Below are 17,848 nucleotides of genomic sequence, written 5' to 3'. Positions count from 1 at the left end.
CTGTGAACCACTGATAACTACTCTCTGGGAACGTAAAAAGAAAAAGGAGTACTTGTGGCACCTCTAAGGTGCCGAATACAGACGAACATGGCTGCTATTCTGAAACCTCTCTGGAAACAGTTTTCCAACCAGTTTTGCACTCATCATATTGCAGAAGGTAGGAAACTGAACACAACAAACCCTGCTTCCTGTTCTATTTACCAATAAGGGCTTGTCTACACTAGAAGGGTTACACTGGGGCAGCTGCACCGATGCAGCTGTCCTGCTGCAGTGCATCTGGTGAAGATGCTCTATGCTGATAAGAGAGAGCTCTCCCATCAGCATAATAACTCCATCTCCAGGAGAGGTGGTAGCTATGTTTGCAGGAGAGCATCTTCCGCTTAGGTTGGTGTTACCTGTGTCGCTCAGTGGAGGTGGCTTTTTCACACCCCTGGGTGATGTAAGTTATAGCGACATAAGCAGTAGTGTAGACCTGCCCTCAGATTCTCTCTCCAGTGCTCAGATGGAGTATGTGTGAACTCCCAGTGGATTGTTGTTTTGGTAGCACAAACGGATACATCCTGATATCAATTTGGATAGACTCCGTTTTGAGATGGTTTGACCCATCGAGCATTTGTTATGGAAACAAATAGTCTAGGTAATTTTCTAAATGTTTTTGTTCTTTCTGTGTAGAAAGTTAATGCTCTATGAACATCCAATGTGTGGAGTGCGGCCTCCCTCCTGTCAGCATGTGGCTTAGGAAAAAATACAGGTAAGTAAATGGGTTGGTTTAAATGAAATGGGGAGGCAACTTTGGGTATGAACTTAGGTTGCAGTTGTAGGGTTACTTTACCTTTAAAGAATGTTGCATAAGGTGGATGTGCCATTAGGGCACCTAATTCTCCCACCCATCTGGCAGACACGATGGCAAAGAGGAAAGCCACCTTCATTGACAAGTGCAACAAAGAGCAGGTTGCAAGGGGTTCAAACAGCTTTCCCATGAGTCCACATAGAACAAGGTTGAGGTCCCACATGAGTATAGGGTTTCTTATTTTGAGATAAGTATTTTCAATATCTTTAAGGAAGAATAATCGAGTGAGCAAATATAGTGAACCCATTCACCTTGTCGTGTCAGGTGGTAATAGCAGCCAAATGTACTCTGATATAGTCCAGGATACTCTGTAGGGGGAACAATTGTGGTAAAATCTGTTTATCCTGGCCCCAGGGGCAGAATTATTTCCACTTATGGATATATTTCTTTCTAGTACTTAGTCTCCGACTGCTCAGTAATATATCCTTTACTCCCTCAGAACACGACTTCTCAACCCCAGTCAGCCATGGAGTAACCAGGCCTTGAGGTGGTGAACTGAAACAACAGTGAGAACCCTGGAAAAACCCCTTGGGGCAGTGGATAGGCCGAAGGGTAGTACTCTGTATTGGAAATGCTGTTTGCCTAGGATAACTCTCAGGAATCTTCTGTGTGACGGGTGGATAGTAATATGAAAATAAGCGTCCTGTAAGCTTGAGGGCCAAGAGCCAATCTCCCTTCTCTAATGCCAGAATTATTGTGGTTAGAGTCACCATTTTGAAACGGTGTGTTCTCACAACTTCGTTGAGTTTTCGTAAATCCAGAATGGGTCTCCACCCACCGATCTTTTTCTGAGTTAGAAAGTATCATGAATAAAAACCTCTCCCCCTGTGTTGAGATGGTACGGGTTCCACGGCACCTAATTGTACAAGGTGGTTTATTTCCTGTTGTAAAAGGGTGCTCCTGAGAGGGGTCCCTGAAGAGGGATGGGGAAGGGGAGTGAGTAGGTGGGATAGAAATAAAGGGGATGGTGTAGCCCTTCTGGATAATCTCTAAAACCCATTTGTCTGATGTGATGGTGTTCCAGACTGGGTAGCATGGTGGCAGACTGTCTCCGAATGGGCGAGGGACCATTTCTGGTTCCGGAGTCAGACAGTGTAAAGGTCTCGTGCCTTTGACCACACCTTCAAAATGATTGTGTAGAGGTGGATTGTTGAGACATCGAAGGCTGATCTTGGTTCTGCTGACATCTGTTCTGTCTCTGTTTATGCCGTTGGTCGAACTGTCTTTGGGGCTGAGAGGATGGCGTAGACCAGAATCTCTGGTTATAAAACTTGCCTTGTTTCTTTTTGGTTGCAGGTACTTAGATGCCCAGGGTTTTTAAGGTCACCCTTGAATCCTTTAGGGTGTAAAGACACATCGGTTTTGTCTGCAAATAGTTTTTGACCCTTGAAGGATAAGTCCTCAACCATTGCTTGGACCCCCCTTGGAAACCCAGAGAGATGGAGCCTGGATGCATGGCACATGACCATGGAGGTCACGATGGATCATGCTGCCGTGTCTGCAGAGTCAAGGGACGCCTGTAGGGCCATCCTGGAGATGAGGGACCCTTTGGAAATGTTCACATATGTGGCCCACAATGTGTTATGTGGGCTGAATCCAATACTACCTGTATGAGCCGCAGCTCTGTGCTGATTAGGCCGCAAGCAGCCCGCGTTGAGCCGCAGATTGAAAACCACTGCCTTATATGGTTATATATTGCCCATGACCTGTCCGTGACTTTTACTAAAAATATCCATGACAAAATTGTAGCCTTACCCATGGATTATAGATTTACCAGGGCCCAGGCCACTGACCCTGTGGCCCCATGCTTGCAGGTTGGCTCTGGGAAAAACCTGATGGCTATGCAGGTGGTGGTTGATCTCTGGTGGCCATCAACTCCTCACTTTCAGAGCCCCAGGAGGAATGGTCTTCCTCTGGTGACTACGGTGGGGCCAACATAGGGTAGGCTTCCCCACTATGTCTGCCGGTCTCATGCCTGCCAATTGAGAATGGTATTGGGACCCCAATGAGCCACACTGCCTATCCAGCGACTGACAGCGCTGCTCATAGGCCTGGTAATAATTCAGAGAACGATGCCACCCGCTTCAGGAACCGTGTGCGCAGGGATCATCTATGACGCTTCGGTGACTGGCATCAGGACTCCGGCAACCGGCGTCTCGTCTCCAGCAACCAGCATTGCTCCGAAAAGCGGCACCAGGACTCCCGAGAGTGCTGAGGATGCTCTGGTGAGCGGCGCCTGAGAACCAGGGAGCAGCACCTTTCAGGCGACTGCTGCCAGCATTCCAGGGACCGGCGGCATGCCTCTGTGGCCCGGTACCGCAGATCGGGTGGCTGATATCTGGATCCCAGAGATGGTTGCATAGAATTCAGCAATCAGTGTCGGGAACCTGCCAAGTGGCCACGGGTCTGTGATTCAAGACACAGCTCTGGAGATCGTTGGCAAGGTTCTGGTGAGAAGGCCGGAGTACAGTGCCACGGGGTTACTTCTGCAGGGGTGCCATAAAGGACTTTCCCCTAAAAACGGATCCTTAGGCCTCTCTTTCCAAAAAGCAGGCGGGGGGAGAAGATGTCTTTTGTCGCTTTAAAGGCTTCTGGGGTGGACGGCACTGTGAGATACCGCGTACCTCTACACTCCCTGGCGTAGGAGGCAGGTCACCTGACGGACTAGGCGCAATAGGCGAGGTTGTCGTGTGGCTGCGCTCCGGTGACAGAGAGATGGTCTGATTTGGTCGAGGCTCATCTTCTCCCTTATCCTTACAGGACCCCAGGGAGCACCCTCTCCTGGTGTGCTTCTTGTGTCTTTTGGCTGGTCGCAGTGACAAGGATTGACATCAGGAGGAAGTCGATGCCGAAGTACTTGGCACAGAGTCCAAATGTGCCAGCTCCAAGGCCAGTGCAAGAGTTGACTCCATGAGGAGCGTGCAGAGCCTAATGTCTCTCTCCTTTTTGGTCTGGGGCTTGAATCCCTTGCAAATATGGCATTTTTTGTGAATGTGAGACTCACCCTGACACTTCAAACAACTAAGATATGGATCGCTGATTGGCATGGGCTTCTTACAGCAATCGCACGGCTTGAAGCGCTGGGAGGAGGGCATGCCCTGTCCCTGGGCTAAGTCCCTCAGGGAACTACAAACTAAAGTAAAGTATACTAACACTATTAGGAACTGTTAACTATCTCTAACTGCAACTATTTACATAAGAAAAGTTTGAAGAACCACTGAAAGAGAACCACTTGCTAGAGCAAGGGGAGAATTCCAGCACCAACAGTGGCGGTAAGAAGGAACTGAGGGACGGAGGGGGCCGGTAGCACCCCTTATACCGGCACATACAAGCGCCACTCCAGAGGGTGCTAGAGCTAGTCCCCTACGGATACCATGGAGGAAAAACTTCCAGCACCGGTACATGTGGCAAGCACATGCACCTACAATGGAATGGACATGTACAAGCACCCGAAGAAGTAGTAGTAGTAGTAAATTCATCATCACTTACTTTTAAAATCAAGATTGAAAGTCTAAAAGATACAGGACTCAATAGTGTTCACTTACGTAGTACAGAAGAATAATTCCCTCCACTGCAAGAATCACTCAGTGGCATTTTAATGGATTTTAAATCAAAGGCCTTAACAAAATCAGAAGCTTCTCCCCACACCCTCAAAAATCAAACAGCAATAATCATAATCATATGGTAGCCCATTTTACAAACAAATACCATCCTTCACCACACAAAGACCCTTGTAAAAGCTTGTGTCAAGAGATAACCCTTGAAGTATGCCCATTAAAAAGCAAACAAAGCAAAAAACAAACCTCACCCCACCCCCACCCACATATATGCATGGGCTGTTTTGGACTATGGGCTAATTCAAAGGTTGAGAGCCTCTCTGAGGCCACCCGTGCCACCAGCTTCTCCTTTATACAAAAAAAGACTCCAGTCCAAGCACCTCTGCTACTAGCAATTGCAGCTGAATGGCACAGAGATGGGGGCACTGTCTATTTATGGCTTCACAGGTCAAAACCAACATATTAAACTCCATCTGGACACCACAAGGTAGCCATTTAACCAATGCAGAAGACAAAGTACTGATGTCACCCTGTTTATCTTTAGAAAAGCTGTAAAAATGCCTTCACATTTTTCTGAAGCATCTGCGTTTTGCTAGTTCCACCCACTCAAATTTAAATTCTCTCTCGGTCTCTACCAGGAAGTACCTGACTACTCCCATCTTCGGATCCGTTTTGCATTCAGTCTCACTCTCAGTCCTTGCTTTCTTCTTGCGTCGGCTGGTGTCCCAGAGTACAGGACACTCGTGGTCACAGCCTCATAGAATTCAGGAGGAAATAGGTGGCCATGAGTCATCCACCTAGTTTCCTCTCTACATAACACCTTTAGGATGAAATGGAGCGAAGATGACACGGGTAGCCTGAATGAAGTCCAAATGCGCTCCCTGCCATTAGGCTAGAACTTCTTTGGCTTATGTTTGCTTGACTTGCATTTCTTAGTGTTGCAAGAGTGTCCTGGAGCAGAGATTGTCCACATTCTTGCATGACTCACTTGGCTTCCTATTTAAACACTTGAATTTTTCTGGATACCCTACTGAAGTTCACCTGACAATACACCAGGTGATAAGTTCTGAGCACAAGACTGTGGACAGAAGGCTGCTCCTGAAGTTCTAAATGCTGCCCATTTGCGCTATATAGTTCAGGAAGAAACTCTGAACATTTTGGAGACCTGCCTCAGAGTTGCCTTAGGTCATGACGTGACCTATGTAACAACTCTGATTCTATTTCTAGAGTCACTAACTGGCAAGAGAATCCTTTCATGAAAACTAATGGAAAACCCTCTCATGTGACAAGGTGCTATATTTTACTTCATCACTTTTCTGAAAATGGCCACTCTCTAAATTCCTCCCTCACCCCTTTCCTTTGCTACTCCTGTTCATCCCATTGTTCCCCAAACCTAGCTTAACCTTGCGCCTGTGCCACTGAGCAACTCTGGAGGTAAGTTCAGGGACCAGGCAGACTTCCTACACCACAAATTACAACTGAACTGCTGCCTTAACTCATAAGTCTACCCCGCCCCTTATCTCATCTCTACTTTTTACATGCTCTAGTAGCCCTGCCCTAGACAACCTGACATTTGACCCTGCCTCTAACTACCATCCCATTTCCATTCTCCTTTCAAGTTTCTTAAACATGCTCTCTCACTCACCACCTTGATTTCCTCTCCTCCAATTCCCTATTAGCACACTGCAATTTGGCTTTCACTCCTTTCCCTCCACCAGGACTGCTCTCATCAAAAGGTAACCCTACTGCCATTGAAGTCCATGGGCCTCTTCTCCATTCTCACACTTCTTGATTTATGCACTGGCTCAGAAACAGCTTATCACTCCTCCTTCACAGGACACTGCCCACCTCTCTTTTTCCCCCTGTTCTCCCCCTACCACTCCAATTTTTCCTTCAGCATCTCCTTTATTAGCTCATCTTCCTCCCTCTCTAACTTTCCATCTGTCTCCTTCAAGGCTGTCTCTTGAATCAGTTCTTTGCCCCATAAATTTTATTTCTAGGTAACTTTAGCAGCTCTCACAGCTTCAACTATTCACTTCCCCCTTTCTGTTCAGTCTTGCATCTCTGACATTGCATCCTGGGATGTCCTGCCATCAAGTTAAGATCAGTAATAAGACTGAGCTCCTTAGCTGTTCTCATAATTCTTCATCACAGTTCTGTCAGCCAGACTCACAAGCACTTGTAATACATTACAGTCCCCCTTTCCCACATCCAGACTTTAAAATACATGGTTAATGCATCAAACTGAGTATTTTTTACCTCTATAAAATGCATAGGAGTTTCCTCCTGCTGTATAAGTGGTGAGGCAAACAGACATTTACTTTCAAGACAGGAGACATGATGTCATGACAACATCCTATCACAGTATCTATTTTTAATTGCACGAAATAATCAATGTAAAGGTTTCTGATTACCTTGGTTGGATACATGAAACAGCTGTCTATTGGTTTGGGGGAGGAGGGGGAGTGATCATTTGGCAAAAACCTTAAAATGCTTTATGTAAAGTTTAATTAAGAAAGGTCACTTTGTTTTATTTGCACGTCAATGTTTGACTATTTTACTCTATTTCGTTTTCAAAATGTGCTATCCTATCCTCAGTCTCTTAAAAACCCCAACAACCACCAACAGCCCTGTATTGTAATAGCTCCATTTTGCATTTTTTTCCTGCTTTTCTGGACATGGAGAATCCAGATCAGTAGCTGCCTCACAGACTCACTACAAATGTGCAATTATTCTATAGAAGGAAAATTGTTAAGTACTTAATTTTTTTAATTAACTTCTTTAAAATCTTCCCAAAATCTTATTTTCATAATGACCTACCTGGCTTTACTAAGAAAAACCACAATATTATTCCAATTCTGTGGCATCTATAAGAGGAAGGTATCAATATAACCAGCAACAGCGAAAAATTAAGGGGGAAAAAAAAAAAAGAAAGACCATGCCTCATGAATGGGAAAACCTCCCTGACAACATCACTGAGCCACTACCTTAGCATCCTTCAAATTCCTCCTTATGACTAACCTCTCCTACAATATTTATAGAGTACTACCGGCTCACTGCCTGCGTAGGGGTTGTGATCTAACATCTCTGCTTAATACACATTGATTTGCTTACTTTTCTGGTACCTTGCCTGCCTGCCCACTGCCATGTTTGTCTCATCCACACACCGAGTCTTGCTACAACATAGATTGTGACACCTGGGACAGAGACTGTCTTTTTACTAGTGTCTGGACAACACCAAGACTGGAGGGAAAGGTGGGGGGGGAAGAGGAGTGGAGAGGGAGAGTAGGGCAAGCTGATTCTTGATCCAGTAGGCACTACTGTAATACAAATAAATGGCAGCAGCAAAAAAATTGCAGTGGCAAAATTAAGCCATTCAAAAAATAGCTTATTTGAAGAAAGTGGTTTACCTCCCATTTCTTTCACAGGTACTAACTAAATCCTTGAAAATTCTTATATCTACAAGTTGTCTTTTTTTAAAAAGGTTACCTTTAATTATTGTATACATACAAAGTTACACTTGGATCTAATCAACAAGTACTTAATTCTCCTATGAATTATGTATTTAACAGGGGGGAAAAAGTCACACATTGAATTCAAGTTTTGCTTAGACAGTACCAACAAGTATATGAACTTGTGCTACAAAATCATTTTCTTAGACATACTTACCACTAAATCCCAGTTATTTTGTTCAAGTAACGTAATAGCTTCATCAATATTTTCAATGCCGGTACATGCCTATAAGAAAAAAAAAAAAGCATTAAATGGAGGGGGAAAAAATGTTGATTTAAATCAGAATTCAGATCAATATTAATTCTTTAAAAGTTAAGTAGCACAGCCAAAGCCAAAGCATGGGTCTTTGAAGCCTAGAACCATGTGATGATAGGAGAAAAAAGGACAGTTTATGTTAGAGGCTAGCATGCTAGTGTAGGATTTGGGAAACCTGGGTTCAAGCCCATGCTCAACTACAGCCTTCCTCTGTGACCCAGCACAAATCACTTAGCCTGTCTGTGCTTCAGTCACCCATGTTAAAGATGGGGATAATAGTACTTCCTTATGGCACAGGACTGTTCTGGGGAGACATACTTTAAGGACTGTGAGATACTCAGATACTACCATAATTCAAGTACTATATAAGAACCTAAGATGGAGAGTTCTGCCATATCAAGTCTAAAAACATTTAAATTTTTAGTAAAAACAAGAGCAAAAATAAAATAACAATAATAATTCCTTCCTAATCTCTGATCACAAAAACTGACTAACACTCCTTTAGCGTATTCAAAAATATGTCTAATTGAATGTATAAGGTTTAAGTACTTCATTATAGGTAATATACATCCATGTTGCTCTGTCCCCTACACCATACCTTTCTAGAACCACACAATTTGTCTAATGAACCTACAGTGCTGGGATTTCTTATTATAGCAGAATCTTTGGGGTTGTCATTACAGTGAAGCCTTCACTTGGAGAAGATTATAGATTTGCCAGTGAGGCTAGAGAGAATTCTTTTATTTGTGGTTGGGAGTTGGAGGCGGGAGGGGAGGAGAAAGAAAAACAGCTTTACAAATATCTCCATTCGTATAACCTTGACAGTTAAGAGTAAATATATTTTAATTGATGGTAATAAATTCACAGTGAAATGGTACTGTAGATTTTAGCTCAAACTCCCAATTCAAAGCAGGAGCTCTGTTCTATTTATAATCCACATGCAGCATGCCACTTGCTTTTAGATATAGTACCTACATTTTCCTCAACTGTTCAACTTCCAACAGGTAGGGCATCACTCTCAGCTTTGCCACTGAGAAATCACTTCTCATAGATTGCCAAATAACTGATTAATTCGTTATTTAACGCAGTCTATCATACAAGTGTTCCATGGGGAAAAGTGTGAAAGATTTGGTACCCAATTATTTCTTTCTGGAATGAATCTCTTTACCACAATCCAGCACAAGTCAGTTTTGCCTCTCTTTCTACATACATGTATTAGCAGGAGTGTTGTAAGCAAGACATGAGAAGTAATTCTTCCACTCTACTCTGTGCTGATTAGGCCTCAGCTGGAATATTTGTGTCCAGTTCTGGGTGCCACATTTCAAGAAGGATGAGGACAAATTGGAGAAAGTCCAGAGAAGAGCAACAAAATTATTAAAGGTCTAGAAAACATGACCTATGAGGAAGATTGAAAAAATTGGGGTTGTTTAGTCTGGAAAAGAGAAGACTGAGAGGGGACATAACAGTTTTCAAGTACACAAAAGGTTGTTACAAGGAGGAGGGAGAAAAATTGTTGTCCTTAACCTCTGAGGATAGGACAAGAAGCAACGGGCTTAAAATTGCAGCAAGGGAGGTTTAGGCTGGACATTAGGGAAAACTTCCTAACCACCCCGAGAGTTAAGCACTGGAATAAATTGCCTAGGGAGGTTGTGGAATCTCCATCGTTGGAGACTTTTAAGAGCAGGTTAGACAAACACCTTAAAATAAAGGGACCTGATTTTTCTGAGATGTTAAGCACTCACAACTCCCACTAGTCAAAGTCAGGCCCAATATTATCACTTCTAAAATACTACAGTAGAACCTCAGAGTTACAAACACCTTGGAAATGGAGGTTGTTCGTAACTCTGAAATGTTCATAACTCTGAACAAAATGTTATGGTTGTTCTTTCAAAAGTTTACTGAAGATTGACTTAATACAGCTTTGAAACTATACTATGAAGAAAAAAATGCTGCTTTCCTTTTAATTTTTTTTAGTAGTTTATGTTTAACATAGTACTGTACTGTATTTGCTTTTTTGTTTGTTTGTCTCTGCTGCTGCCACCTTATCTGGTTCAAAATGAATTATGTGGTTGACCGGTCAATTCGTAACTCTGGTGTTTATAACTGAAATTCTACTGTAAATCTCAATCACTTAGAAAAATGGTCTAAATCCCAAGAAAGTCGTCGTCGTTGGTAGTTCTATCACAAGAGAGCACAAAATTTGTTTACTTGCCTTTTCCAGTTGAAATTACAGTAATTAAGACAAATACCTCAATAAAAAAAAAAAAGTGTGTGATTTTTTTAAGACATTCATGCTTCTATACTGAAATCACACCACTTAAGACTATTTAAAAATCAAACTAGTCACTGTTCAGATACTCAGAGTTAGGTGTAAAACCTGCCCAGTCAAATACAACCTAAAATCATCAAGATACTTTACAGTAGCCCAGGGAAGAATCAAGTGCTAATGATAATTATTTACATTAAAAAGTGACTAACTTCTGTTTTCTCAGCACCTTATAAATCACATGTTGCTAAATTCCATTGAAGTTCAGTTCTATTCTATCACTTTTGAAGTCTCTTTCCATTCTGGGATTCTGCCTCTGAGTCATTTAACTACAATATCAAATTTGGTCAGCTCACAAGTAAAAAGGTGATTTATTTTTTTTTTTTTTTAAATGTCAACCCTGCAATCTCCAGGTGACATCTGAAAGTCAAGTTGTGTTCTGACTCACGTCTCCACCAGCACTACAGATTCTTCAAGTCCAATGTTGCTCTTTGATTTAGGATACAGTTGTCACACGAGTAACTGAAGTCAGAGTTTATCATGCAGTTGAAACTTAATTTCTTAACAGTTCTGTTGATATACCATTCAGAATAGAATCCTACTCATTTTCTCATAGTGATGGTTAGCCAATACAGGTAACAGGAGTTCACCAGGAAGTAATAAACAATCACTAAAATGAACAAATGTAACTCTGAATACACAAAGGAAGTAAAATCTGTCAAACAACATAGGGGCATCTTTACATAGGGCAGTCGTGCACATTGAAATGCCTGCTTGCATGATGCAAATCCTTAAAGCACAGTAACTGTACAGAGTTTCAAGGTGTAGTAAGTTCACTATGTACTGAGTTAGTGCTGACTAGCACTCATGCACACAATGCTCTTTCACACTATTTTGACAGTCCTCCAACTTCTGTTCCACACTGCTTTACGTCCCATCATGACCAATCCGTCTGTTTACCTGTGTGTTCTCCACTGTACCAAGGCCAAGTTGACTGGATGTAGCACCCCATTTAACTGCTGGCATGCAGCCAGGACTGGTCAATTTGCTCCTGAATTTGAATACTTTGGCATTATAGTGGTATTAATATAGCAGTGTTACACCATACCGCATACATCTGCTTGGAGCCAAGTAGAGATCCTTGATCTCATCATCTCAGGAGATGCAACGGTGCAGGTAGTGCTTACCAGCAAGCACTGAAAGATGCATTCACATCCATCGCTAAGTAGGTGGCCATGAGGGTCACAGCTGGAATGCTATGCAGCGCTGCATCAAGAGCGAAGAGCTCAGAAACCTTCATAGGAAGGTCAGGGATGAAAACCAAGCCTCTAGCAGCATGCAGCTATAATTTGAGGCAGGTAGTGCTTTGCAGCCTATAACCTTGTCATGAGACAGCACCATCTACACTTCAACCTGCCAAATGCACACTCCACTGTCATCCTACAAATGCTCAGGCAATAAACAGCTCCTTTCTTCTATCCAAGTGCCCTGTAGATGGCTTCAACAGCCAGGGAAGCAGAGGATAGGATGGGTCTCCCAGACTGACAGGCGTGACATGCATCCGACGAAGAGGGTATTCACCCACGAAAGCTTATACTCCGATACGTCTGTTAGTCTATAAGGTGCCACAGGACTCTGCCACTTTTACAGATCCAGACTAACACAGCTACCCCTCTGATACTTAACACCATTAACGTCCATAGTGATCCTGGAGCAAATCTTTCAGAATTCATTAAGGCAAGCAGCTATGAATATCAAAAGTCCTAACATTGTGGACGTTTCCAGACCCCTCTACATTTATGTATGTTACACTGCCAATCAGGCCATGATGCACCATGGAGAAAAATCCTGTTCTGTTTATAAACTCTGAGGTCTTGAGTGCAGGGGGCACATGCATCCTATCAACTGCCCCAAAACAATTTGGGAACCCCATTTGTGCAACACAATCAATAACCTCCTTCCAGGCTTTATGACATGGTGCATCAGTACCTTTTTCATAACAGTATACACCTGTATCACAAATGGCCCTGGTCAGTCAATCCACCCATGCCAAATTAAATAGCTACTGACCAATGAGTCGGAAGTGGCCTCCGGATGGTGATGGTAACCTGTTTCTGAACAGTTTTAGGAACTCATATGTTGCTATGCTGCCTCTACAGCTTCGGGGTGGGCTCTGCACTGATCTGTGGGAAAGTTGCCTTTGTTAGCCTAAAATTCTGGTGTCACTACTGGTCACCACCCCAGGTCTACAGAACAATCTTTTCCCAGCCATTGCTTCTTTCTCAAGCCCAGAAATGGCACTGCACTGTGTGAAGCTGCTCCAAGGAAAGTTTGTGCAGGAGCACTTGCTCAATATCCTCCTCCTCTCCCTGCTCCTGCTGGCACAGCCACGGTTGCAGGAAGTGCTTGGTTGCACAGTGGCTGAAATCCAAAACCAAAGCCACTCACTGTAAAGAACTCAAACAACACCTCCCCACCAACGGTTTCTGCGTATTCACGATCGTCAGCATCACTGTGGGAAGCACTGCTTTCTCCACACTGGCTGGCAGCCGTTTGAAAATGGCAGTTTCCTCTCAAATTGGCAGTAACATTAGACAGCAGGAGTGGAATCATGGGAGTTTTGGAGTTTGACCCCCCCCAAGTCCCAGAATTCCGTTGGCTTTCAGTGCATATCCCACAATGTGTCATGAGAAAAATCTCAGAATGCACAAGCCCAGCCGCAAAGCAAAGGACAGTGGAATACCCACCCAGAATGCCACACACTTACTTCACACAAAGTCCCTTTTGCGTGTACACAATTATACAGACTGAAACAGGAAAAAGCTGTCTGTGTGCATGCTACCACGGCAGTTTATCTACTGCAGACAAGCGCACTACAGTTCAGTGCATATTAAAGCCCCCATGTAGACAAGATCAAAGTCACTTTTCAAAGTAGAACCTCACTTTTGGAAGTCTTAAGATTGAGTTTTCACCATCTATAATAGCAACACAGCATTTTTGAAGGGCCGTAACTTAAATACTGATGTAACAATGAAACAGGTAGTTTTGTTTAACTTCTGATTTAGACTTACACCAAGTGAGACTTCAGAACTGCTCCCCAGCTGAACAGAGTCTGTGAGATTACTAATACCCAGTTTGGTTCTGTCAGAGATTCCCCTGGAAAGCTTTTCCTCCACCTGCCACCATTCATCTATTACCCAAGTTTCCATTTAGCACTGTGGGTGTGTGTGGCACTTTACAAGGAAACAAAAGCATTAACCATGACCAGACAATCTTAAATTTTATATGACATGATAATGCAGGGCCAGATGAAAATATATATCATAGGGAAGAATAATTAAATAAAGAGATGCATAACATTGGGAGTCTATTTCTTTATTTGGTTAATGTGATGGTAGTCAGGGTCATTGTTGGAGAGATTGTGGAAATAAGTAGGCTTGGGTGGAGAGGAAGTTACGCAGCATACAGCATCAGAAAGGACAATTCAGGAATAAGCAGAAGGGCAGGAGAAAACTGATGGCTGCTTGTGTGATGATACAAAAAAGAGTACGGTTGCAGTCTTGAGTTAAATCACTTAGAAGCTGGCCTGCCAAAATAGATAAAAAGTCATTCTGTACCTCCTTTGACCTTGAGTACCATCAAATACAATGCTCCCACTGACTAACTGTCAAGATCAGGCATGGAAAAAAGACCATCTCTGAGATAACTGGGGACTAGCCTCTTCATAGATCAGGACCAGGATCATGAAGGATTTGACATAGGTAAGCCCCTTCGTTTTCAGTTTAAACTGATTTTTTCTGAAAAATTCCCAGGTTTTACAAAAAATATTATTCAGTATTTTCTGATGTTCACCCTACTTTTGTATCATTCAAATATATAAAAAAATAACTTGTTTTATTAGGTAAATACAATACATTGCATGAGATATATGTATTATGATAATACATTAGTCTGTGTGTATATGCAAAGCCGCCTGTTGAAGTAAGGCTAGACCAGGGGTGGAGCCACATGTGGAGCCACAGCTCTGGAGCCACATGCGGCTCTTCAGAAGTTAATATGTGGCTCCTTGTCTAGGCACCGACTCTGGGGCTGGAGTTACAGACACCAACTCTCCAATGTGCCAGGAGGTGCTCACTGCTCAACCCCTGGCTCTGCCACAGGCCTTGCCCCTACTCCACCCCTTCCCGCTCTCTCCCCTGAGCCTGCCGTGCCCTCACCCCTCCCCCCAGAGCCTCCTGCATGCCATGAAACAGCTGACTGGGAGGTGTGGGGAGGGAGGGGGAGGCGCTGACCAGAGGGGCTGCCGGTGGGTGGGAGGTACTGGGAGCGGGTTTGGGGAGCTGCTGACATATTACTGTGGCTCTTTCGCAATATACATTGGTAAATTCTGGCTCCTTCTCAGGCTCAGGTTGGCCACCCCAGGTCTAGAAGATACACACAAAAAAAAACAAACAAACAGGCACGCACGCAAACCCTGAAGCGCGTGCGCATCTGAATGTACTGATAAAACTGACGCACACCACATACGTATTTCAAGCTGTTAGGAGATAATGGTTTAAAGATCTCATACACCAAAATGGGAAGAAAATGAAACTCTGTATCAGAATACATTTCAGAACACAAGTAAGTATTCAAAAGTTCTTAAAAAAAAATGGAGAAAAGGATTAAGTTGAGCGTATGCACTGCAAATGGTGTGGCCAATTATTAAACAAAACTATTAGCCTATAAATATTTACAAAGTCTACAACAGTAAACTGTTTATTCAAATGAAAAGTTTTATTTGGGGATTAGAGATATACTGTTTTCTTAAACTCAGAGGTGGTGTGTTTTGAGTGCTGTTTTAGTTCTGCAGAAAACCACATTGATTAACATAATTCAAAGCATTAATCTACTGAATACTTCCCCTCCCCGTCTTTCTGTCCACCAAAATAAACCCAAAAAAAAAATTAATAGTTTTTTTGCACTGATTTTCACCCGTTTTTGTTGTTGTGGTAATAAACACTGATAAATTCACAGAAAAAAAAATTTTAACGGAAAATGAAGCACCCTAGACATAAAACAGAAGTCAGAGAACTCCACCGTGTAGCACTACAGTGTGCTCTCTCCCTCTCCTGTTTGATCTATTTAGAAAGTTGTTCACTTTGTTACTAGCCATTGCAGTTTCTATGTGAACTCTGCTGTCAAACCCAGGTAGGGCATGTTGTGGTAACCAGTCTGGAGGTGGAAAAAATGCAAATGAATGTAGCTAAAACTGCGCTCAAAAGAAAGGGCAGTTTTCAACTAGCAATAAAATGAAAGGCATTTCTGGCCACAGCTGCTATCAGGATCTCTACTCCGCAGGGGATTCTGCATGACTGCGCACCCACAGAAAACGCCCCCCCCCAGAATTCCTGTGCTTCCCTGCAGAAAACGGCAGGGAAGCAAAGGGAAAATGCGTGGAGCAGGGGGAACTGGGGGACAACCATGGGCGCAATTTGGGTTGGGGATTACGCCCTCCAAACAGAGATGAGCCATGGAGGGCACACGGAGTTATGTGCCACTGCCCCCCTCTCATTTCTGGAAGCACCGAGCTGCCCAACTGAAGGAGGCTGTCTGGGCTCTTCTGACTCTGCAGCTGTATTCTGCCTCCTGGGTCCTAGTGCCAGCTGCGCTCCCCTTCTGCATGCTGGAAGCCTTCTTTTCTGTGCAACAGTGAGTGCCTGTGGTGGGGCTGGGAGTAAGGAGGGGTATGGAAGGAACTGGGGTGGAATAGGGCAGGGGAGAGGAGAATGTGGGAGTGAGGGGAGGGGGGATGGAGAAGAAGAGGGGATAGGGGAATCGTGGGGGGAAGCAGGAGCCCAGCATGCAGCATCCCCTCAGCAGCAGCTGGGGCTCCCCCGTTAAGCATGCCCATCGAACCCTCACCCTGACAAGCCCTACCCCCTACACCTACCTGGATCCCTCTGATGAGCCCCACACACCCAGACCCCCATCCCACTGATCCCCAACCAGCTGCACCTAGATCTGCACCCCATAAAGCCCCACTGAGCCCCACACACCCAGCCAGATCCCCCCCCGCTGAGACCCATCTCCCCACACTAATACCCCCCCCCGAGCCCCAACCACCTTCACCTGGATCCCCTAAAGAGTCCCATTGGCCCTGCACCTGGAACCCCCCCCAATGAGCCTCTGTGCATCCAGATCTCCCACTGAGCCGCCCACACCCTGATTGCCCCACACAGAAACATCTCACCCCCACCTGGATCCCCCCCACACTAAGCCCCTCCACACTTGGATCGTGCTGGGCTGAGCCTGCCCACCCACACCTAGCACACAGGGGCAGGGCCCCGGGGAGTTTCTGGGGCAGGCACGGCCCTTGCATTGTGTCAGGGTCAGGTACAGCCTCACTGCCGAGTCCCTTTGAGGTGGGTGTTCAGGGTGATCTCCCACTCAATGCAGCCTGTTGCCTGTACTCCCCACTGCCATGCTGGAGCCACATGTATTTATTGACAAATAAAATTTGAAGAATTTTAAAATATTGTGCACATAATTTTTTGGCACAGAATTCCCTCAGGAGCAGGTATCCAGAGCAGCAATGAATCCAACAGACACCCTTAAGGGTGTGGTCATAACTCCTGCCAAATGCTCAGCAGATTTTCCTCTCCCTAGCAAAATCATCTTAACCAGAATACACTTAAGCCAACTTCCTTCCATCCTGACTCGGATTTCCTTCAGACACTTGGAACCCAGTGCTGTCTGTGCTAGATGAGACAAGGAAGAAGAGCTGTGTACACTCTGCATGTTTTTGGCAGTATAACCGTGGCATTTCACAATCTAACTTCTAGACTTACATAAACGTTGACTAAGAGGCAACAGGGCTAAGCCCTGCAAGACTCCAAAGAGGAGACTGCTTGGGAAAGAGAAGAATCTGTCCACCCTTTGGGATCCAGCAGTGGGGAATGGATGAAGTCAGCTTTAATACAGCTCCATCCGCTGATGCAAGATCTTGTTGGTGAGCCAGCAGCACTTCATGTTACACGTGTCAGAAATCGCTGATAATTTGAACAGAATCTTGGGCGGAGGGAGGATGTCTTGCCACGGCCACCATTCATCAATGCAACCAAAGCTGTCTCATTGCTATAATCAGGTCGAAGTGGAAGTGGTTAAAAATAGTGGTAGAAACCAAAAGTCTGCTCACCCCAGCTTTCTCAATAAGCTTGCCCCTGAAGAAGAGATTAGTAAGCAAGCAAGCAAGCAGCAGTTAAAAGAGACCAAAACATCAAAAAGGCTTCTTGATCACGGTCCAGTACGCCATAAAGGCTGGTAGAATTCCCTGACTAAGGGTGGTATTATTGGTCTTGGTCAAGCAGCAAGCTCTCACTTAACAAGAGGGACATGGCTTTTATTTCACAGATGGTTTCCCTGAAA

The 17,848-nt window shown here is 44.3% G+C and overlaps 1 protein-coding gene across 1 annotated transcript in view; it reads right to left on the bottom strand.

Annotated features, from left to right (window-relative positions):
• FAF1 (Fas associated factor 1) overlaps positions 1 to 17,848 on the bottom strand; it is a 301,930-nt gene that overhangs the window by 261,645 nt on the left and 22,437 nt on the right. The window contains exon 2 of the mRNA XM_074961760.1: positions 8,077 to 8,145. Coding sequence (XP_074817861.1) covers positions 8,077 to 8,145 — 69 coding nt within the window. The remainder of the gene's footprint in view (positions 1 to 8,076; positions 8,146 to 17,848) is intronic.

This window comes from Natator depressus, chromosome 8 (assembly GCF_965152275.1).
Source record: "Natator depressus isolate rNatDep1 chromosome 8, rNatDep2.hap1, whole genome shotgun sequence".
In the NCBI taxonomy this organism is placed as follows: Eukaryota; Metazoa; Chordata; order Testudines; family Cheloniidae; genus Natator; species Natator depressus.
The sequence above is the reverse complement of the archived record's forward strand: the minus strand, read 5'-3'. Positions and strand labels throughout refer to the sequence as shown.